Source organism: Copadichromis virginalis, linkage group LG5 (assembly GCF_057382275.1).
Source record: "Copadichromis virginalis isolate Kocher_CV1m ecotype Utaka linkage group LG5, C_Virginalis_male_GT1.1, whole genome shotgun sequence".
In the NCBI taxonomy this organism is placed as follows: Eukaryota; Metazoa; Chordata; class Actinopteri; order Cichliformes; family Cichlidae; genus Copadichromis; species Copadichromis virginalis.
In genome coordinates, this window is record NC_140622.1 from 35,588,731 (window position 1) to 35,611,807 (window position 23,077).

At 40.4% G+C, this 23,077-nt stretch overlaps 3 protein-coding genes across 3 annotated transcripts; 2 read left to right on the forward strand and 1 right to left on the reverse strand.

Annotated features, from left to right (window-relative positions):
- The first annotated feature begins 71 nt into the window (after positions 1-71).
- On the forward strand, positions 72-17,652 carry ppp4r1l (protein phosphatase 4, regulatory subunit 1-like). The gene is made up of 20 exons (XM_085457576.1): positions 72-128; positions 3,091-3,135; positions 3,405-3,534; positions 5,536-5,642; positions 5,749-5,891; positions 6,006-6,152; positions 6,956-7,063; positions 7,572-7,637; positions 7,885-8,043; positions 8,535-8,659; positions 9,206-9,711; positions 9,796-10,106; positions 11,138-11,224; positions 11,361-11,546; positions 12,277-12,438; positions 12,655-12,755; positions 12,979-13,099; positions 13,522-13,656; positions 14,827-14,968; positions 15,399-17,652. Exons 1-20 carry the CDS (start codon positions 122-124, stop codon positions 15,542-15,544), a joined length of 2,934 nt encoding a protein of 977 aa, XP_085313702.1. The 5' UTR covers positions 72-121; the 3' UTR covers positions 15,545-17,652.
- Positions 17,653-18,723: 1,071 nt separating this feature from the next.
- On the reverse strand, positions 18,724-20,289 carry bcdin3d (BCDIN3 domain containing). Its single transcript, XM_085457578.1, has 2 exons — positions 19,832-20,289; positions 18,724-19,438 (listed from the first exon to the last, which is right to left on the reverse strand). Exons 1-2 carry the CDS (start codon positions 20,033-20,035, stop codon positions 18,899-18,901), a joined length of 744 nt encoding a protein of 247 aa, XP_085313704.1. The 5' UTR covers positions 20,036-20,289; the 3' UTR covers positions 18,724-18,898.
- Positions 20,290-20,947: 658 nt separating this feature from the next.
- On the forward strand, positions 20,948-22,988 carry cox14 (cytochrome c oxidase assembly factor COX14). The gene is made up of 2 exons (XM_085457580.1): positions 20,948-21,032; positions 22,528-22,988. The coding sequence occupies exon 2, from the start codon at positions 22,538-22,540 to the stop codon at positions 22,712-22,714; it is 177 nt and encodes a 58-aa protein (XP_085313706.1). The 5' UTR covers positions 20,948-21,032; positions 22,528-22,537; the 3' UTR covers positions 22,715-22,988.
- The last annotated feature ends 89 nt before the right edge of the window (positions 22,989-23,077 follow it).

Sequence of the window (23,077 nt, forward strand, 5' to 3'; positions counted from 1 at the left end):
GTGAAAAGCAGCATCAGGAAGTACTTTCAGGAAGTAGTTTGCCTCAGTGTTTGAGTGACAGCTGTGCGGCGGTGACAGCCCACACGGGACGGCAGCCCGCAGAGCCGAGCCGACGCTCAAGATGGCAGGTAATGGCACTTTTTAACCCGAGTTTTCTTTAATATTTTGGCGCTGTGCTGGCATTTGTAAAGTGTTTTCGGGCAGTTGAGGTTTTTAGTAGTTAAATAACGGCTTCTGCTCCACTTCCTGTGTAGTACTGCAGGACGAAGTGGGAGAGAAGTCAAGCGAAAGGGCTAGACAAGCCATGTTAGCAAACTTAGCAGCATCTAGCAGGCTAAGCTAACGAAAGCTCCTTACGGGGTATCGAAATGGGTGACTTTGGGACTACACTGAATCATATATTTGCTCATTGCATGTAGATTACTTTTTTAGTCTCTTCAGACCTCGATGGGAGAATACTATGACCCGTGTTTATTATCGATCTGTTATCATAGCAAACGCGAGCGAGTTGACCTAGCCAACGTTAGCTGAGTTGCTAAAGTCATGATCAGCCATAAGCTGACCAAATCCTGTTTTACATCACAACAAAGGCGCGATGTTGTTTTGTGCCAGCGTGGTTTTTTGGGGTGTTGTTATATATATTATGCCGTTGATTATTCTACTCATGAAACGCCTCGTTTAATGTGTGATTTCGAGGTAGGCACTGTATTATATTTAGAGCACATTCCCTTGCTTGCCCAGCTGTAAACACTGGCTTCTCCTCATGGGACTTATTTCTGGTCTCTTCCGTTGACTACAAACCCCCCATCTGCTATTGTCCTATATCGAGGGCTGGGTGGTATTGAAAATAAACAGTGAGAGAAGGTCTTCTTGTGCTAGATAACATGATTACACACACATTTGTTTTTGAAAATGTGCTAATTTGTAAATAGGGGGAAAATAACTTTAAATGCATTTAGCGTAGGGCTGTCAATATAATTTTAAGCCATTATTATTTTTATGGATTTGGTACTTACTACTATTAAACGAATAAATCCCAACCAAAATATAATTCGACTTTTATCAAAAAATAAATAAATCTGATAATTACCTGTTCATAGTTCATATATATATATATATATATATATATATATATATATATATATATATATATATATATATATATATATGTATATGTGTATATATATATATATATATATATATATATGTATGTGTGTGTGTGTGTTAGATTCGAAGATATTTATATATGTTAAGGAACGAATATATAAATTAAACTGAATTGAATTGATCAGCTCAGGTCTTGCAGTTTGGAGAGGCATTGAGGCAAGACTCTAATGGTTTGGACATGCAGAGGAGGGGATGGTGAATATGCTAGATAAACGAAGTTAAGGTTGGATCTGCGAGGCAGGGGGGGGGAGAAGACCACAGACAAGCTACATGGATGTAGTGAAGGAGGACATGTATGGTTGATGTGAAAGGAGGCTGGTTAGAGATAGTGTGAGATGAAGACAGATGGCGTGCTGTGGCGACCCATGATGAATATATATATATTTTTTCATCATATTTTGAGATATATATATATATATCTCAAAAATACAGTTTTTACATTGCATTTTGCAAACTACTTGGCAGTTTATCATGACTACGTCTTTTGACTCTGCTGCATGTGATGCGGAAAGTGCTGAGCTGAGCCAACAGCGTAGCTGCTGTGCTGGAGAAACTGTTATGACAGCAATTCTGAATTATTGAGCCGTGTTTTTATATCGGCACATATCAGACAATACAAGTGCAGACCAGTATGACGCATATGAGACGGGTGACATGCCAATCTGGCCATATTCAAGATGTTTGGCATTATTCAATATGAGTTGCTTGAATTCTCTGATATTGAGCCAGTGGAAAAAAATAAAAACAAATAACTAAAATATCAGCTTGAATGGAGTGATAGGGTAAAGTTTAACCTGGAAATTGAATTTCCTATCAAGTAATTCTGCAATCATTAATCATGACCGTGTTATGTCTTTTTGCAAGATGAAAGAAAAACAAAAAGTGTGTTAAGTGCTGTGGTTGGCTGCAATTGAATGCACAATGAGGGTTGGATTTATTGTATTAGGTACACCAAGCTAAAAAGAATGCAGTCCGATACAACCTTATACATTTTGTCATAATTAAGGATTTAATGTTCAGTTTAAGACAATCAAACTGTCTGTGCAGTTTGGAGGATGAAGGCCTTCATGTTATGCTATATGCATTGTAATAGATGATTGTTAAATCCATTTTCATCAGGGAGGATTGTCAGAAAAATAAATGCATTAGCATTTAATAGAGTGCAGTTTAAATAGCACCAAACTGACAATTGAATGATCTCACATCATGATAATAACCTGCATTGTTCATCTGTGCTTTTATGGATGTGCACTTGACCATTGCAGCTTATTAACTAAAGAAAACTGTGCAATGAAGCAAAAAATGAAATTATAAATTATTCTTGATCAAGAAAATTGGGGGTGGATATCAGTCAGTTTGTTTCTTTAATTGATTCTGTTCAATTTAATGTGTTAGGAGATCAAAGTAGGCCTAGACAGGTTTTCACTGTTAAACCAGCTTTTTTTATTATCACCTCTGTATCTGCTTGACCATGGTGTAGAATAAAGTTGTTTTTTTTTTTTTTTTTTTTTTTTTTTTTTAAAGGCTTGCACAAGATTAAAATGTGTGAAAGCCCCAATTGCCAGTTTGTGGTCATTGTTTTTTGCCAACACTGATGAATGGATGCTATTCTGATGAATTGCACAGTTTGTTACCTGTTTTTAACTGGAGTCTGATCTCAGCTCCCTTCGCTAATCACTGTGATAAGCATTGATTGGATTTGCTTCTCCTCCAGGCCATAGCAGTGACAATATCACTTGAATGCATCAAGTTTCGCTTTCACCAAGTGATGACATTAGGGAGACTACTGTGATTTATTGCTAGGAGACTTTGCCCCCTCTTAGTAATTGACTTACTCTAAATGTGCCATTCAGACCAGGGTGTCAATAAGAGATGGTTCTTCCGCCATGGATCCCTACCTCACTAACTGCCTTGTTATTGCAGGTCTATCTTTATACTTTGAAGATGGCCATGATGATCTGGATGATTGTAAGTATGCCAATAACACTGCACTAAAAATAGCGTACTATTGTAGAATTATTTAATTTCATATAACAGGAGCTTTGTTCAGCAGGGTCCTAGATGGAAATACTTTAAAAAAGATCTATATATTTAAAGCTAGTTGACTCAGTACCTTTAGCCTGGCACTCTCACTACTGTTTTACCCATTGGCCATCATTTAGGCCCTTAGTATTTGAAGTCGTTTGAATAGTCATCCAATATGTAGATCTAAAATCATCTTTATTTTGTTCCCACAGTTGGATTTGATGACTATGGTACAGAGTGCGACGGTATCCGCATCACAGCCTTCCTGGATGCAGGACAAGATAACCTTACTCCTCTCGGGAGGCTAGAGAAATATGCTTTCAGCGAGAATGTCTTCAACAGGTAAGCAGAGGCCCGTGGTCAAGCTGGTCATGCATTAGTCTGCAAAAGCAAAGAAAATTTGTGGATAGGTTGACACACCATATTCTGCAATGTAAACACTGAGCAATAAATATTTTATGACTGAAAACTGACCTGCTGGCTTTGACCACAACTCAGATCTCACTTTACGACAATATTCTACAGCTACTAGAGCTGTCTTTGGTATTTGAAGCTCACTGAAATTATTTTAAACCAGTGGCTGCTATAAGGAACTTTGGAAGTAATTGTATGTATACTAAAATGCTTCAGTTTAGCTACTGTTTCCAAAATGTCTGTCCAAAGCTATCTTCACAGTAATGTATGTTTTCTCTTCTGAGCTGTCCGTCCATCCACAAGAAGCCCATGTAAATTTTCTCACTTAAAGCTTGTGTGTGGTAGTTGTATCAAAATTACAAAAGTATCTTATTTCCCGTATTTGATATAAAGTAAAATTTCTTTTGTTTTTTCCTAACTTAAAGAAGGATGAATTGACTTTGTTGGGTTTTGATGGCTAATGTGAACAGGTGCGTGGTCATCCAAACTTAGCAGCAAAACTGTAGACATGTCGGCATGATAAGTAGGGGTGGGGGAAAAAATCGATACTGTGTAGTATCGTGATATTTTGTTTGCTAATAATGTATCGATACAGGGACAGCAGAAATCGATATTTTGTTACAAAAAAAGTTTTTGTGGACTGGAACATGCTCTGACTTCAGAGCATGTTGATCAGCTCCTTTTTCTGAGCAAGAATCCTGACATTCCCTCACTGTCCAAATGTGTTTAACTTGTTTTTTGGCAGCAATAAACATGACAGTTTACTTATTTTAATTTAAGACATGTTTTATTTTAATTAAGTTTAAAACTTTTTTATGTAATGTAAAATTATATTTTGTTTTAGTTTACTTTCAAATTCTTCTGTTGCTGAAGGGGCTGCATAGTTTTCATAAATTGCATAGTTCAGAATAGCTATAATTGTACCAGATGGTTGCATTCAGTTAAGTTGGACTAGACTGTAATACAAACCGTTCAGTTTGTCAACAATAAAACTGACTGAAATGAGAGAAAGACTGAGTGCGAGGCTTTGATATTAGATAAAATGAATATTGATAAAGTTTACCTTTATGTACAGAATCTGAATATCGCAAAATATTTAAAAAAAATTGCAACAATATCGTATCGTGCGTTAAGTATTGTGATAATATCGTATCGTGGGATGTATGGTGATCCCCACCTCTAATGATAAGAATGTGTGCCAGTAGCATTACAACAAATTTTGAAGGTCTTATCATCAAGGAAACATGTGCAAATCAATGGAGGGGAGCGAGGAAACATCTGTTAAAAGTCACTTCTTGTATAAAAATCTTTAAGGAAATGTAGCCAGATATTGAGACAAACTTTTCATCAACTTTCCTCAGTTGGGAAATAGTTGCTTAAAAGACTTGTGGCAACATAAGGTTGCACTGAGATAGCCTTTTGTTTTCTGGCCTTCATTCAGAAGTCATCTCTAAGCCTTTTGTTATGGTTTTTTTTTTTTTTTAAACCCGTACTGTGAAGGAAGACCTAAAGACTTAACATAGAGCCCTGTGTGGAGGCTGGCTGTCTGGCTTTAGAGTGATTATTGTAATCCCTCTCTGTTATATGTTTAAAGGATATTTAGTTTAAGGTCTGTTTTTCTGTTATCAGTGTATAAAGGGGAGGTATTTAGTCTGACACAGGTCAGGTGGGTAAAAAAACAAAGCAGAATAATCAGAGGTGTCTCCAACCTCAAAAGCTGCTCGTGTCTCTACACGAACGCCTTACATTCCAGTCTTTATGCTTTTCATGCTCAGCTTTGCAGGGTTAAAGCTCTGCTGTCATTTCCTAATGCACGTGTGTGTAATGCACTTGACAGCTCTGTCAGTGCGGTGTGTCACGCTGTGTGCTTTTGAAACTTGTAGGTATTGGCAGGCAGTCCACTAACTTGAAGCTCCCATTGCTTTCTAGGCAAATCGTGGCTCGTGGCCTGCTTGATGTGCTTCGAGAGTTCAGTGACAATGAAAATGACTTTATTAGTGTCATGGAGACCGTTGCGAGAATGTCGGAAGATGGAGGTAGCTGTATTTTCGTTTTCACAGTATGTAGCTGTGGTTGCAGTTTATTCTATTTTATTTTTTTAATGTGGTGCATTAATGAAATATTGCAATTTGTGTAACTAAGAGCCCACAGTCCGAGCTGAGCTGATGGAGCAGATTCCTAACATCGCCATGTTTTTGCATGAGAGTCGGCCCAACTTCCCTGCTGCTTTCTCGAGATACTTGGTACCAATTGTTGTCCGGTATCTCACTGATCCGAATAACCAGGTAAGTCTGTAGACCTAAAGAAAACAAAAATAAGGTAATTGCAGAAATTCATATGAATTGGTATTGTTCGTTTGCCTTGTTTTGTTTTTAACCTCTGACCCTTGTATTTTTAAGGTGCGGAAGACGAGTCAGGCAGCACTGCTCGTCCTGCTGGAGCAGGGCCTCATCTCTAAAGCTGACATGGAGACCAAAGTTTGTCCAGTTCTACTCGACCTCACAGAACCGAGCAGTGACGATGACTACAAAATTGAGGCAGTGGCTGTAAGACAACACTGTATTTTAACGAAAAATGTTTAAAGAAATGTTGTAGTGGTTCTCAAACTGCGGGGATCACCAGGAGAAAAGCGGGGAGTTAAACTACGTAAACTTTTATGTAAAATAACCTCTGTTTAACTCAAATTCAAGTTGAACCCTGTTTTGTGTGGTTATAATCAAGAATAGTAAAATATAAAAATTGTGATATGTGGAGCACACCAGAGGAATGTTTTAGTATTGTAGCTGGAGATTGGGCTTGATGTAGTACGGCAGAATAAAAACACTAAACTGGATTTAGGCTACAGGTGTAGGTGTGACTTAGCAGTTAAACCTGTGAAGTTCTGCCCAGGTAGAAACCTTCAGTGGTGTCTTTTTATTACATTCTGGGACAAGTTTCTAAATGGTTTAAAATGAGTAAATAAGGACAGCAATATCATTGTACAGCATAATTTAATCTAAAGGTACCAAAGTTAAGTGGATTTTCTTTTATTAGTGGCACTTTTAGCGCATAAGCGATTCACTAATTTACTTAACTCAAATCAGTTTTTTTTTCTTTTCTTTTTTTTTTAAACCAGATTCATCCCCCTGAAACCTTTTATCATATAAACACAAACCCCTTCCTTTACTATTTACTCTTAATAACCCAATTTTTATTTATTTTTGTTCCTTTTCAACCTCAGTGCACATCTTATTTCTCTGAGGTTTTCTGTTAATTTCATGGTTCAAGGTTAATAAAATGAACCAGTAAACCGAGACACACTCGGAGATTGTGATGACACTAAACTCTGTTCTTGTTCTTCTCTGTACAGATCATGTGTAAAGTTGTCACCATGTTGAGCAAAGACACAGTGGAGCACTTGTTGCTGCCACGTTTCTGTGAACTGTGCAGTGATGCCAGACTCTTCCAAGTGCGCAAGGTAACGAGCTCAACCCGAAGGTATCTTTAAAACTCAGAGATGACTTAAAGCAGATGTTTAGACTGAAGTCACAACTTTGACAGTAAAAATTTAATTGTGGTTCTGCTGTTCCATTAGTGTAAATCCAATCACTCATTGAGCTAACTTTAATTCGTTTATGTGCGGTAACTTAGCTTACACTGCGCTGTTGTGTATTCAGTGTGGAATTTTAATTGGCTGGCGTAACTGGTGCCAGTTGGGGAACATGATTTAGGAGCCGTAAAGGTAGTTTAACTTGGCAGATAGCTTGTTATAGAAACTTGTATAAAAAGCATTTTATAAAGCAATCTGCCTCAAGGCTGCACTCTGAATGAATCATACAAATCAGTACAGGTTCCTATTTGTGATATTGGGACTCAACTCTTTTTAAGATGCTGTTTCTTGGTACCTTCTTATTCATTCAGGAACATTATTTTTTTTACAGTTTTACTCTTAACACAGAGACATTGGTATCATTTTTGTATTACAGGTGTGTGCAGCCAATTTTGGAGAATTTTGTTCAATTGTAGGCCAGGAGGCCACAGAAAAACTGCTGGTAAGATGCCCAATACTGTTTTTCTCACAGATTCGGTGTGTAATTTTATGCTATTATGCAAGATGAAAGTTTAGTACTGTGTCCTTGAAGCTTTTCTTTAGATGTGCCTTATGAATTTGCATAAAGTGCCTTATGTTGTGTTAAACTGTTGTGTAATCAGAATGATGTTATGTAACGTTTGCACGTCAGTAGTTTCTTCATGGTTTAAGGTTTCAGGCTGTACTGATGTGACTTTATTTTGACATAGATGCCCAAGTTCTTCGACCTGTGCTCAGACAGCCTTTGGGGCATCAGGAAAGCCTGTGCCGAGTGCTTCATGATGGTCTCAAATTCCACCTCTCCAGAGGTGCGGCGCTCCAAATTGTCCCCCCTGTTCATCAGCCTCATCAGTGACCAGTCCCGCTGGGTAAGATACACAAACACACAAGGACAGAGAGGAAAATAACTTGGAAATGGAAGAAGGGGGGGGGGGGGGATTTTGTTAAAATTACAATAACAATCAAGTGTAACGTCCTGAGTGGTGTGATGAAATTAGGGCAGTTGTTGCTTGGAGCTATCTTACATCCATCTTCCCTGTTTTCGATGCGGTATGCTTGCAACTTGTCAGACTTTCAAACTGGGACTTGAAATCAGAGTGTTGTCCTTTTGATGTGTCTAAAATTAAGAGCAGAATACACATTTTCTTCTGTGTAGCAGCACAGGATCATCATCTAACCAGATCCACAAGCTGTGTGTGTGTGTGTGTGTGTGTGTGTGTGTGTGTGTGTGTTTGTTTTTGAGCTTGCAGTTTGTGTACTATCTTTTGAGGGTATTTCTTACCTCATTGTTTCTAAGACTGATAAAATTTGAATGATTGGCACAGTGAGCAAGACAAATTTCTATATACTCCACTTTCAGGTACGACAGGCGGCTTTCCAGTCTCTGGGGCGCTTCATCTCCACCTTTGCTAACCCATCCACCACAGGCCTTCACTTCAGAGAGGATGGTGCACTACTAGAGGTTCCCAGATGTACATCTGACAGGTAAGATCACCTGTTTATCACTGCTATAACAAGAAGCATTAAGAGACTCAGAAATGTCCTTCTTTTGTCATGTCCACATAGTTTAAGACGAAATGCGTATGTCTCGAGTCGTGTCTTCTTAGGTCTGGATGTTTAGGCCATTAAGTAAGCTGTGAAATGTAGTTCAGGCTGTGATTATATCAACATGCAGGAGGTTTGAGTTTGGTCTTGGCACAGACGCTTCTGACTGTTGCATCATCAGTTAAGTGAATCATGGTTTGAATTCACTGGGTGTGACCTGAATGGTTCAGTTTTCTTTTCATTTTTTATCAGTTTTTATGTGGAGGGGAAAAAATGTCAAATAAATGGAACAGATTTTATTTTTTATTTTTATTTTTTTCTTCATGAATCCTCAATCTTCCATTAAGCTTTTAAGTGTGCTTCTGTTTACAACTTAAAAAAAATCTGTCGGAGGTAAAAGGCAATTGGAAACATTTAACTGCTGGCTTTGAATGGATGCATCTACTCAAAGTTATCTACAATTTCTTTTTCTCTTCCTCATTTCAGCGGCTGTTCCCTAAACTCCCTGAACTGCTCTGACATTAGCAGCTGCCACACAGAAAGAACCATCACCCACACGCCTCCAAACCAGGACGGGCGTGCCACGCCGTCACCAGAACATGTGTCAACAGCTGACAGCGAGGAATTGCACAACTTTGATAACAGCCACACCTTAGTCCCTGAAGAGATGCATGGCGGTTTCACCCACACAAACAGCAGTGATAGCCCGACAGCTACAAACAACGCTAAGAACACGAAAGAGGCGGAACAGACAGACGAGAACTTTAATTCTTTTCACTATTGGAGGTCTCCTTTACCTGACATCAGCGGGGAACTGGAGATGCTGAGTTGTCAAAAAATGGAAGAGGTAAAGGAGGAAAAGAGAGAAGAAGAGGAACCTACAGAGAATTGTAATGATTCCAAGTCTAACCATGGCAAACAAGCTACCAGCGACCAGATCCAGAAGGTTTTGGACTGTTTGCAGCCACACATGGATGACCCCGATGTACAAGGTAAGGATACGCAGGTAGAATATCTTTTGTCTTTTTGTACTGAACTGGCATGTAGATTCAGCTTTGCATGTAATTCGCCTCCAGCTCAAGTTCAAGTGTTGTCGGCAGCTCTAAAGGCAGCCCAGCTCGACAGTCCGACAGACGACAGCCCGACTGAACCCCAGCCAGAGCTTCAGCCAGAGCTTCAGACTGAAAACGGTGCAGACAGCCCTTCTGCAGAGAGTGAAAGTTTGGAGGTTCAGTCAGAGATAGAGGTGCAATCCACAGACGAAGAGCAAATGTCAAAAACTCCCACATCCTCAGAGTCGTGCCCCATCCAGGAGCAAGGAGACGAGGAAACGCAGACGGAGCCACTGGAAAACCAGGAGCAGTCTCCTCCCAACTCCCCCGTTCTGGTACGAGCCAGTGACTGTCAACTAATGTGACTGGATTTTTCTTGATGCAAGTAGTTGACAGTATTTTCACACTGCTGTAATGCATACTCTATTATTGCAGCTAAACTAAAACTAGGTGTGAGCTAGAACGTCTGTTCTGTCTTGTGGCATCACTGATGATCAGAACATGCATTTCTGTGTGTTTTCATTCGTGAAGTTAATGTTTGTTCTGCAGGATTTGATAAAGAAATGAAATGCCAAATCAAGTCAGCATTTTTTCCCTTTACTTTACATTTAGCTTATAATTCCATAAAAATTATAGAAAGAAACCCAACACTCAGTGATTCATTCCCTTGTGAGCAAGCTTTTGGTTGCTGGAGGTTTTTTTTCCTCCTCGCTGTCTGGTGGCAGCGAGGAGGAAAAAGCCTCCAGCAGAGCCAGGCTCAGGAAGGGTTGGTTGTCTGCCACGACTAGCCGGGGGCTGGATGGGAGGAAAGAGAAGGGAAAAAAAAAAATAGAAGGATGTAAAGATGTGACGCTTTTAGGAAAGGACACAAACTGAACAGCCAGCTTATTGTGCTGCTTAACCCCAGCTTGGAGTCGCATTTTTATTAAGGAGCTGCAAGTCAGGTTAAGGTTGCTGTAGCTCAAAGCAAAAAGGCACTGCATAATTTTATATTGCTGTGCCAGTGTTGTTGCTATTATGATCAGTGTTGCTCTAGGAGGTCTGCTGGATCTGACCGCTCATGTTATTTGCATTGTCATAGGTTTGCAGCTCAGGGGAAGAGATTGCACTGGGCAATTAGAAAGCCTTTAATACATTAACATTGTGAAAGGCTCAGTTTAAACTAGAAACTGTTTTTTACTTTACGTAATCAAGTGTCTCAAGTCCAGCATGGGTGCGTCTGATATCAAAGGCTCCAGAGCTACATTGTAACTGTTTTTACAAACAGCTGTAACTGATTTCGACCTGGTATGAATTGTTTTTCTCCAGTACTTGGTGCACGTCTGCGATCATTAACAGTATCTGTGTGAATTTGTCATTTCCTCAGGAGTCTGAACTAATTGAGAGTATGGAAGAGGAGGGAAAGGATGACTCCCCTCACAGTCCATTATCTGAGGATAAGCCTAAGGTCCAGGTGAGTCAGCAATGATATTTTCCAACCTATAAATATTGATCGCCATCTAAGAGTTGGTATTGATTAGCACTGACATGGATTAGTCGCTATGCTTGCCTGCTGCTCTGAGTGCAAACGCATTAATCTTCGTTTCCAGAACGTGATCCCGCAGCAGCTGCTGGATCAGTACCTCTCTATGACGGACCCGGCCCGCGCCCAGACGGTGGACACGGAGATCGCCAAACACTGTGCCTTCAGCCTGCCGGGGGTCGCGCTTACTCTGGGTCGCCAGAACTGGCACTGCCTCAAAGATACATATGAAACGCTCGCTACTGATGTGCAGGTAGTAATGCAAACATGAAAGGAAGCACAGGGTTATTTTGGGATTAGATTTGCTGTGTGACTCTAATAGGACAAACAACACCACATGAGAAATCTAAGCTGCCACACTAAGCTGTCACTAACTGACAAAGAATATGTTGTTTGGATTTTGGAGCTCTGGGATTTCTGCCAGACGTTGAGAGCTACTGTGCCGTGTCAGTGGTCAGCTAACTGGAAGCAGACTCCTTGCAGTGTTGAATTTTTATATGAGAGAAGGCAAGAACACAAACAATGACTAAACTTTATTTTGATGGATGACTCTTAAGCATTTCAAGACTACTAAAGTAAATTCTGGATGTGTCACGTGTGGGTTTTTTTTTTTTTTTTTTTTTTTTTTTCTTCGACCACAGTGTTGGTCTGGTGGCTTAAGATTTCAACATGTTCCTCTCATGAGTGTCAGTTTCTGAATGACATTTAAATGAGACCTTAACGCAACAGTGTTGGTGTACTTCAAAGAGCAGTGATTGTGACAGCACTCACACTGTTACCCTTTATTTCCTCACAGCACTGAATGTCTCTATAAGCATTAATGTAAGGTTGATGTTTTTCAGTGGTTTAAGTTTTTCTTAGTAATTTGATTGTGTTTTTTGATGTGGAAAAAGAAGCTAAAAGGATGTTTTATAAGCCGCTTCCTTGTTCATGGATGGTGTTATAATCCTTTTATGGCCCTTTCTCTCCTCCCTCGCTCTCAGTGGAAGGTGCGGCGTACACTGGCTTTTTCCATACACGAGTTGGCGGTTATCCTGGGGGACCAGCTGACAGCAGCTGATCTGGTACCCATCTTCAACGGTTTCCTCAAAGACTTGGATGAGGTCCGCATTGGTGTGCTCAAACACCTTTATGACTTCCTGAAGGTAAGATTACAGGTTCACTTACTTCTGGATCAAGTAAGATATAACTTTGGTTCGGCTGTGTTGACATTCACACTTCTGAAATGCTTTGTTTTTACAGCTCTTTGATTTTTAGCACACTCGGTGGCAGAATTTTGTCGTTTCCAGTAAAAACTGAGCCATATTGATAGGCTAGCTCTCTAATTGATCTGCTCTGTGTTCATCTTGTTGTTGTTGTAGCTGCTGCACGCAGACAAGAGGAGAGAATATCTGTACCAGCTGCAGGAGTTCATGGTGACGGACAACAGTCGCAACTGGAGATTTAGATACGAGCTGGCAGAGTATGTCGTCTTTTCTTCCTACTGTCAGGATGAAAAGCTGGAAACACATTTAATTTTAAGCTAACACTCGTTCAGATAGGCTCACATTGTTTTACTGTTTAATTCTGCTCTTGCTGTTTGATTTAACTTCATTGCTCTTAAATTGTGATTCACTTTTTGGTTGATTGTACTAGCGTGTACCGTGTATTTGAGTGAAGCACTCTGCTCCTTTCCCCCTCTGCAGACAGCTGATCCTGATCATAGAGCTGTACAGCCACTATGACGTGTATGATTACCTCAGAGAGATAGCGCTCACACTCTGCTCTGATAAAGTCTCCGAGGTCAGGTGGATCTCTTACAAACTGGTAAGCTTACTTTTTTTGTTTGTTTGTATTTAAAAACCTTCCACCCTGGATGATTTTAATGATGATTGGTGGGGGGCAGCTTTGGCAGCTTGTAACACATAGCGAGGTCAGCAGAAACTCTGGAAACTTTAGAGGAAATGAATCACTCAAATGGAAGTGTTCATGCGTGGCCTGTGACCGATGAAGTAACGTCCTGATGGCTGTGTTTGATCATCTTGGCTCATCTCCAAGGACACAGTACAGTCGACAGATTAACTGAGGGGAAACCTGTACCGCCAAGTTCTTGTTTGTGTAACAGAGACAAATTCATAATCATGCTAAATATAGATTGGCTTTTCCTTTTAGATGCACTGCAGAGGGAAAAAAATGTACGTTTTTTTTTTTTTTCTCAGCGACTCACTCGTCAACTCTTGTGTTCTCAGGTGGTGGAGATCCTGCAGAAGCTTTATGCTTGCGGGGCTGATGACCTTGGCCTGAACTTCATCAACGAGCTCACTGTTAGATTCTGCCACTGTCCCAAGTGGGTGGGGAGGCAGGCCTTTGCCTTTATCTGCCAGGTGGGTAATGCTCATCTCAAGTGTCCCAGTTCTCTCGGCTTTAAATGTCTGTAACTGCATCAGTGACTGTCCATGCTGCTGCTGCTGCTACTGGGAAATGGAATAAAATAAATTAAGTGACAAACCAGATGCCATTTGGAGCTTTGAGGTAAAACAGCCTTCAAGCTGCATATACACGAAGTGTTGAAGCTGACAGCCAATCATTTAAGGATATTCCAGGCTCTGGTTGCCTAGATAACCTTCTACTAGATTTAGTCCTGGTCAGATGGCAATCAATGATATCCTGTGTGCTCACTGGTGACCTCTTCAGTCACTCACCTGGAAATTGTTTATCTCTGGTCCCACCCATTTCCTGTCGCCTGTGGTTACGTGACCCATAGTCACTGGATGTCATGGAATGTCATTCACTTGTCGGCTTGTCACTTCCTGTTAGGACAAAGCTGAAGTGCCATTTATAAAAGTTTTTTGGGGGAGGGGCATCCCCAAGGAGGTTTGTGAAAAATCACAAACTATGTAATAGAATTATTCCCTTAAAACTACTTTTGTTAATTGGAGTTAAAATTACTGAAGCAGAGCAGGCATTTAGTTTATCAGATGAACAGGAAATAACAGGAAAATTGCAGACCAATCACAGTTGACCCCCCCCCCCCCAATCCCCAAAAGGCTTGTTCTGACCAAGTGGGGGGGAAAAAACAGTTATTGTTCCTGGATAATGTATAATTTACTTTCAATAAAAACCTTTGTCCATTTGAATGCAGTGAAAATTTGTCTTAAACGTGTCTCTTAATGTAAACAAATGAAAAACAAAAAAAAAAAACATAAGCATGTACATGTCACATGTATATAAACCTCATTATGAATTGTTAATCATGTTAATGTTTAATGTAATACTACATTAGAATTCACAATCTGGTTTTTAAATTGTTATGATGAAATGTGAGCTTTCTCCTGGTGTGTGATTGTTTTAAATGGACAGACGATACATGCAATAGCAGTGGTTGTTTCATGTCATGTTCACGTCGCATAAGAGATGTGCAGTGACATGAGCCTGTTTGTCAGCTTTTCTGTGTGGTCAGATGCTTTCGTTATGTTGCTGCATCACCCTCACTGAGTGCATTTTGACTCACTACTTCCTGCATTTGGTTTGCTCTTGCCAAATATTTCCCATAGGCCGTAGTGGAGGAGGATTGCATGCCCATGGAGCAGTTCAGTCAGCATCTACTGCCCAGCCTGCTCAGCCTCTCATCAGACCCCGTGGCAAACGTCCGCGTCCTGGTAGCCAAGGCTCTACGACAGAGCGTGATGGAGAAAGGTAATCCATAAAAAAAACTGACCATCTAAAGGTTTTCATACTTCATCAAGAAAAAGTACAGGGCATAATTGTAAAGCTGTCAGCATTCGGTTTTACAACGTTAACCAACAGCATGGCGTGAGATGTTGGTACACTTGTAGATTTTTGAGCTTTGGGCAGAATCAGGGGTGTCTTTTTTTTTTTTTTTTTTTTTTTCCCTCTGTTATCATCATAAGCTTTTGGTCATAACATACTTCTCCCTTTGAGTGTATTAAATATGTTTTTATGTTGGTAACTATATTGAGCTCTGAGATTTAGGTGAGTCGGTGTTGTGACACTGAAGTTGCAGTTGCTTTGTTTCTTAAAGTCAAAGTTACTCTCCCTTCAGCACAAGCTCTGGTCATTTGCTCATAACTTTTGATTCTTCCCACTAACTGAGTTTTGTGTCCAGCGTACTTCAAGGATCCGGGCTGTGCTTGCGCTGACGAGCTGGAAGAGACCGTGATGGCTCTGCAGTCCGACAAGGACCGGGACGTCCGCTTCTTTGCCAGTCTGGACCCAAACAAAGGCTTGATAGACACAGCCCCCCTGATCTAGCCTCGGCTCTCCCCCTCCAAGCCCTGTTACAGCCCACCTGCCTGTCTTACCTACCTGTTTGTTTGACTGACACCCAGTCAGTTGTAAACTGCAACACCAGCACCTGACCAGATTCCCCAGCCGCTCGCCTGCTGGGCAGATTCACACCGACGACCACTTGAGAAACGATGGCAGATGTTCAGGTTGCTACGTTAAAAGTATGAGCATGCTCAGACACCACAGCTCTGTCTCTGGTTGGGCAATACAAAGCGCACATTACCTTCACAGCAACAACAATGAGGAGAAGAATAAAGAAAAAAAAAAAAAAAAAAAGAGCAAACTTGTGAATTTTCATAAGATGAGCAGGACTCAGACGTCAGCTGGACTGCTTTGCGTCAAGCTGCCGTATTTTACACCTGAACTTTCCCTCTGCCTCCTCCACACTAACATCGACTCAGTCCCCAAACACAGACTTGTAAAACTACGACAGGCTCTCTGTCTCCAAAGCTAATTCTAAGCTTGACTATGAAATTGAGGTTTTGTTCTTGTGTCTTTTTTTTTTTTTTTTTTCTTGTGAATTTCTTAACGAACAAGCGGGCGAGGCCTGCCTGACTCTGATGTGTGCACTAACTCAGGGGGACTCATCTGAATCTCAACAGCATTATTAGCTTACACATTAAGCAGAAGCTCCTGGATCCCTCATGGAAAGAAAACAAAAAACAAAAAAATCTCCAGCAGTCTGAGCAGCAGACCAGCCAAACCAAGTAGCTCTGCTGGTGTCTCGCGCCTCAGTTCATCTTAAATGCCTGTTGTCTCAGACATCCTTTTGTCTTCTAAGATGTCCTCTGGGTTATTGTCTGTTCACTTCTAGCTTCTCATGTTTCTCCCCCTCTCTTTCACCTGGTCTTCATGGGCCACTAAAACCACTACTGCTGCACAGAAGTAAATGCGATTCTGCCACTCAGCGTAACTCAATTAAATTCATATCTTTTATAAAATAACAATGACCTAATGAACTTTTGATTGCTTCCCTGCTCCGTGTCTGTTAACCAAAAATGTGACACAAACTGTCTCCCAAAGAGCAGGAGGCTGATGAAATACCTCTGCTTGGACATGACTGGCCAGTGTGAGGAGCATCTGTGGTTCAAACAGGCTCTGAATGTCCTCAGTTGGTGATTTATTTTATTTTTTTCCCCTGTGGTGTTAACTCAGACATTAATAACAAGGGCTCATGAAATGACACAGGGTGATGCAAAACTCAGAGAGAAGAGGAAGAAAGCAAGCACATTGATGGATGATTTTTTTTTCTTTTTGGCATGTTTTTTTCCCCCCTCAAACTTTGTGTTTGTGTGCGTGTGTGTGTGTGTGCATGTGTGTGATTGTGTGCGCGCGTGTTTAAAGGTCCATTTCACTTAAGGTCGACCTCCTGATATTGAGTTGTGACCACGGTGGTGTTCAGTGGATCCGACTGACCGGTTGTAAATTAGGAAATAGGAACGGCAGTGTTAGTAGGCTAAAAAGATGCCTGATCATTGTTTCCCTGTCTCGGTGGAATTATTTCAAGTATGAGATTTTTCACAATTTTGGACAGCTTTGAACCTGTGGAAAAAACATTATGGAACCAAGGCCAGTGTAGTCGGGTTTTCACCCGGTTTGAGATGCGTTATAAATATTGGGAGCAGTCACCAAGTCACTTTGTAGTCTCTCGAGCTTGTCTGTTCTTCCTCTCTTGTATATGGTAACCCCCCCCCCCCCCCCCCTTTTTTTTTTCTGTTTTTAGCTTAGAAATAAGTTGAAAACTTAAATCGATTGTGGTGTGTGAGCTTTGCATCTCAAGTCCTCCTTCCTTTGAAAGGAGAGCTCACTGCAGTAATGGCGGTGTCCACTCATCTGTCTGTCTGCAATTTGTGTCCCATCTCATTTTTTTTTTTTTTTTTAATGTAGAACAGTTAATATATACATTTTATGAGAATTATTTTTCTTTTTCAATTATGCACCACTGTTCAAAGATTTTATATCCTAACTTTACAAAATTTACAACCTTTGTAATATTCAATGGTTTCTTTTAAAAAGACATTTTATGTAATGTTATTTTTAGTATTCTGTAATTAAAATTATGAAAATTACAATGCTGTGTTGGTTGCTTTGTTTTGCCGTTATTGTCTGCTGTGGTTCAGTCATACAAGGTTAATCTGTTGTCCAACATTTAAATGTTAGTTAATGGCTAAAACATTTCCTGGAAATGAACAACAAAGGTTTGAACCACGTAAACAACTGAGCAATCCGATATTAGATGTTTAGATCTCAGCCTATACTGATTTATATGGAGTAAAAGGAAAATCTGACAACTAGTATCAGCTGATGTTCTTATACACTCAGTGGCTACTTTTTTTTAGATCCACAGGTTCTTCACGCAAATATCAATTTGGTCAGTCACATTGTAACTGTGTCATGTAGACATGAAGATGATCTGTTGAAGTTCAAACTGAGCATCAGAATGGAGAAGAAAGGTGATTTACGTGACTGAGTGAGGCTTAGTTGTTAGTGCCAGACAGGATGGTCTTTCATAGTATTTCAGAAACTGGTCATGTACTGGGATTTTTCTCTCAGTTATCTCTAAGGTTTACAGAGACTAGTCAGAAAATATCCAGTAAACTGTTCTCTAGGCTAATGCTAGAGGAGAATGGATAATATTCTTCCAGCTAATAGGCAACAGTAACTTAAATAACCAAGGTCTGCAGAAGAGCAACTCTGAACGCACAATGTGTCGAACCTTGACTACTTCAGCACAAGACTACATTGGCTGCCACCTCTGTCAGCTAAGAACAGAAAATTACAATTTATACAGACTAACAAAACATTAGAAAAACATTGCCTGGTCTGAGTCTTGATTTCTGCTGCAACATTTAGAAGAAAGGGTCAGAATTTGGAAGAAATCATAGATCCATCGTTAAGGGTGGTGGTGAAATCGTGCGGGAGGATATGACTCCAGCACAATGATCCATCTGGCATGAAGAAATAAGACTGGGCTGAATATTAAATGTGTACAAAAAAGCGCATTTGATAGTACAGGCTTGATTTCAGGATGCTGTAGCTAGAAGTGTTTTGGACTGATGATGTCATTAAAGCTGTAATGTGTAAATTGCCACAAATTTCTATCACTTATTATCCCCCCACCCCAACACACACACAGGTACATATACACTTGCTTGCACTCTTAAGAGCACAAAGTCTATTTATTATCACTTCTTTAAAATCTTTAGATTTGAAGCAGCAATTTTCTTTAAAAGAAACAAACTAATTGCTGATTAATATCAATCTGTCTTTGTGGTTTCTGCTGTCCTTCCTGCTGATGGGAACTCCTGACAGAGCCCCTCACGTCTTTCTGAAAAGCAGCAGCTTACGGTCCCATGCAGTGCTGCCAAAGCTCTGGATTAGCTCCATGCCACAGTGTCTTTCTAGGTGTTCCCTGGCATGATCTGCCACATCCCCTCGGATCTTCAGGGTCTTAAAGTGGTCAAAGTCCGAGCGTCCCAGCTTCCTCAGCCGCCGGGCTGCAGAGCGATAACACTTCCAGGGCTGGGCCTCCAGCAGAAGGTGCTGGCTCATGGAGGACAGGCGAGAGAGCAGCTGCAGCAGGCCCAAGTCTCCGTGGTTTAAATGGACCCACATGGTCACAGCTAGACACAGACACAAGTGGAAGTGAGAGCAGCCGTGCAGGCTGAGGTAGTCCTGCAGCTGGTTGGTGTCTTTGGTGATGTCGAGAGGGATGAAGGTGATTCTGCTTGGCAGAGGGTTTATCTCCTCCGCTCGCTGAACTAGAGTTTCATCCAAGTCGAAGCCCAGGAGGTGAACTTTCCTCCTATCAGGCTGTTCCTCAGGCACCAGATGTTTGTAGAAAGCTATGCTCAGTTCCTGCCGTTCAGTAGGTGAAAGGAAAGAAAGAGGACAGCTGTTATAGAGCTGACAATTTAAAGTGATCCTTAAAGATCAGCCTCTAAATCTGTTTTAAAGTGTCTCTGAGGAAGGTTTTTAAAGATATAACGTCACCAGAACTTACGTAATGGGTGTGATCCCTTATATCCAAACCTCTGATAAGTCATTCAACTAAAACAAATGTGGTATGAGGACAGAAATTTACATTTAATTATTAGTCTGGATTATAAAAATGAGTCTAAACGCAAATATGAGCATTTATGCATAATCGAGAACATATCAAAAAGTCCTGCCTATTTAAAGGGGGCCACTTAGGGATATGGCCTAAATCATTAGTATGTATGCATGAAAAAACAACAGAGGTGGACTTACCCCCGAGTTACAGCCCACGTCCACGATCAGCGTGGTCTCATCACTGTATCCTAAATCCCTGAGCAGAGCCGGTGGAATCAGACTCAGGCGGTTCTCCGGAGGGTTGAAGCTGTAATAATTTATGAAGTTACCGTAAGGAGCGGCGCCAGGATCGTTTATTTCATCGTCAGCATCAGCCTTGCTGTTCTTCGAACAGGTTGCCATTGTAATATGTGCGTCCCCTAAATGACTCCGGGTAGAAAACAGTGCTGACCGAACTGTTAACTTTATTTAGTTAATTATTTAAAGTTAAATAATATCAAACTAAACTCCTTGTAAGTAAGATCATTTATAAAAAAAAAAAGTACCAAAATGGCTACATATAGCTAGCATATGATCGATAATGACGCTGTTTTGTTTTTAAGTGAATAGTGTTGAACAGTTTCCAGAGTTGAAGTCTAGCACAGTCGCTTAATGGAACTTACTTACTCAAGGGCTCTGGGTTCTAGGAGGCAGGGGTGAGCCAAGGTGGCAACAAGCTGACGTTCAGCCTGACGCCATGGTAACGGTAGCCTCTGATACGGTCTCTGCGTCTACAACAGGGATGTCAAACTCATTTTACACAGTGGGACACATATACAGCTCAGTCGGATCTATAGCGGACTGGACAAAAAACAGGATGTGTTTTTTCTTTGGTTTTGTATGAATGGCCACGGGGAAGCTCTACGCTTCCGTATAAAATAGTTGATCACATTTTACTTACTTAAAAAAATAAAAATAAACATGCAGTTTAATTTTGTAGACCACTAAAATTCAACTTATATGATCCTTCTCTAACGTAACAATATTTCACAATTAAAATGCTGTTATTATTATTTATTTATTTTTACCAGGCCATTTTTATTTGTTTCACAGTTTAGCAACTAGCCCTGCCTTTTGTCCCACAATGCACCTTCACTGTAAAATGTTCTTCTGAAATAAACCGTAGCGTCTTGATTAAGTACTACAGGGGAAATATCTAAAAACTCAGAGATTCACTCTGTGTGCTGCCGCAAACACCCCCCGTAAGTAGGTGGCGCGCTGCTGTTTTGCCAAATCAAGAAAAATGTCTCATTTGAGTGCCCGTACCTGCACCTTACGAAAGCGAGTCCCCTAAAGTAGCATAGCAGCTGTGCTGACATTGAGAGTGATAACGCAGGATAGCACAGTCTTATAATTCCAGGTAAGAAAAGACAAAAGTGTTGACCACGAGAGCTTTTTCGAGTCGTGTATCGGTTGTTAATGCGCACGCACAGAGCTGGACAACAGCTGTTTTTGAGCTCATTGACAGGGAGGAGATAACTTGTCCTGTCTGAGAATGAAAACAGCTCCCAGGTGTCCAGCCAAAAAGTGATTTCCGGTGTTCCACGTTAAATGTTTTTTACGTTAACTGGTTAGATTTGTTTATATATTCCACTGTACCACATTCTGCATGTTACACGGCTACCAATCCAATCAATGTGTGTCATTAAATCTGTTTATTTTAAATGCTAACACCCCAAATTCTTATTAAATAATCGAGTTCACTTGTAAGGTGCTCTGTAGCCATCTCCTCTTTTTAAATCCAGTTTGTCGTTTTTTGTTTTTAACCCAGATTAGTGACTCTGATTGGGAACAAAAGCTCCAGCAGCTCAGCGCGGGGGAAACAAGCTACATTTGCTTATTTTGTGCAGAATATTGTGGTGAAATTACCTTTTACTGGGAAGGCAGCAGGTCATGTTAAACTGTGACTATCACCAATTAACGTGGGCGTGTTTCCTAAATCAGCAGCATGTGTTTAACTGCGGATCTAACATCTGGAACTCGGAGATGGAATATGTAAACAAATCTTAACCATTTAGCCTGTATTTAAACTGTTGGAAGTTACTTGTTATAATCTATCAAACATATCTCTCTTTTTGAGGCAGAAAGAACAATCCTGCCACAGGTTAGATGTTGTAGTGCGTTTCTTGTAAAGTAAAAAGTTGAATTAACTGTAACAATGTGTTTTTCAGTAGAAACATAGGCAAAAGGGCAGCTTACACTTCTGTAAAAATACTTTAAGTGGCAAAAAAGACTTGATTGATTCTAATGTTGAACAGAGAAAAGGCACTATAATGCAGAGTCATCAGGAAACTAAAAAAAAATATACTTTCTATATAGCACTTTGTAAATCCTGTTGACTCCAATGTTTACCAATATAAGATATTAAAGATACAAAAGCCTTGGCAGGAATAAAAACTAAAAGATTTAATGCCTCACTGCCTCCAGGAGGTCCTGAGACTTAATTAATTTGTAATTAAGGTTTTTGCTGGTGTGATTGGTAAAGCTGAGCTTGTTTGTGTGACAAGCAGGAGCAAATGTTTTTGATAAAATCTCAGTCATCTTGTTCCAGCTTGTCCAGTCCAATGGTGGGAAGTATCAAGTACTTCTCAATAGTTGAGTATTTCCATTTTAGTCTACTACTTGTCAGGAACATGCGGGTTCAGTACTTATATTTAATGCACACGTATAGTAAAAGGTGTGGATGATGGTGATAATGTTGGGAGTATTTATCAAATTAACAGATAACAAATATTCTCTCTTTAATAACTGACTTCAAGTTTTTGATTTAAGAACCAGTGATGTTTGCAGTGTTGTCACTGGTTACTTTTCAGCTTATGAACCCATTTTAATCTCTTGTTCCTGACTTCCTTCAGGATCCCCAGCATGGTAACAGGAAAGCGGCTCGCAGACATCGGCTATCGGGCATTTTCTGCCTCGATGATGCTGCTGACGGTGTACGGGGGCTACCTGTGTGCAATGCGAGGGTACCGCTACATGGAGAGGCAGAAGCAGCTGAAGCTGGCAGCAGAGAACCAGGATCCTGAAGTCATCAAAGACTGACAAAAGCTCTGCTTTTTGCACACATGTGGACATTTCTCATTCCTCCTCGTCTTTATCCAGCAGCGAATCGTGATGTTTATTCTTCAGAGGACACTTGTGTGATTCCAGCAAGGGCACGGCCCCCTTAAAGACGAGGATTTGTTTATAAAGCTCCCAGAAAATTAACCACGAGCATATTTCCATCACTGGCTTCTGTCAAATTCATTCTGAGCTGCACTATTTCAGGAATAAGATGTAATTGTTTGTATTATATGACATTAAATGCATTCAGCTACACAGTGTTGTGTAATATATTGAAATAGGATTCAAATAAGATGAGACAAGCAGAAACACTTAACAGAATATATTTGGAAAGACACATTT

Bases quoted from the DNA above. Each gene is read 5' to 3' on its own strand.
- ppp4r1l (XM_085457576.1), top strand. The intron at 3,535-5,535 runs GTAAGCAGAGGC...ATTGCTTTCTAG, and splicing joins AGCGAGAATGTCTTCAACAG to GCAAATCGTGGCTCGTGGCC. The intron at 8,044-8,534 runs GTAAGATACACA...CTCCACTTTCAG, and splicing joins TCAGTGACCAGTCCCGCTGG to GTACGACAGGCGGCTTTCCA.
- bcdin3d (XM_085457578.1), bottom strand. From the start codon at position 20,035: ATGGCAACCTGTTCGAAGAACAGCAAGGCTGATGCTGACGATGAAATA. The intron at 19,439-19,831 runs GTAAGTCCACCT...ACTGAACGGCAG, and splicing joins ACGTGGGCTGTAACTCGGGG to GAACTGAGCATAGCTTTCTA.
- cox14 (XM_085457580.1), top strand. From the start codon at position 22,538: ATGGTAACAGGAAAGCGGCTCGCAGACATCGGCTATCGGGCATTTTCT.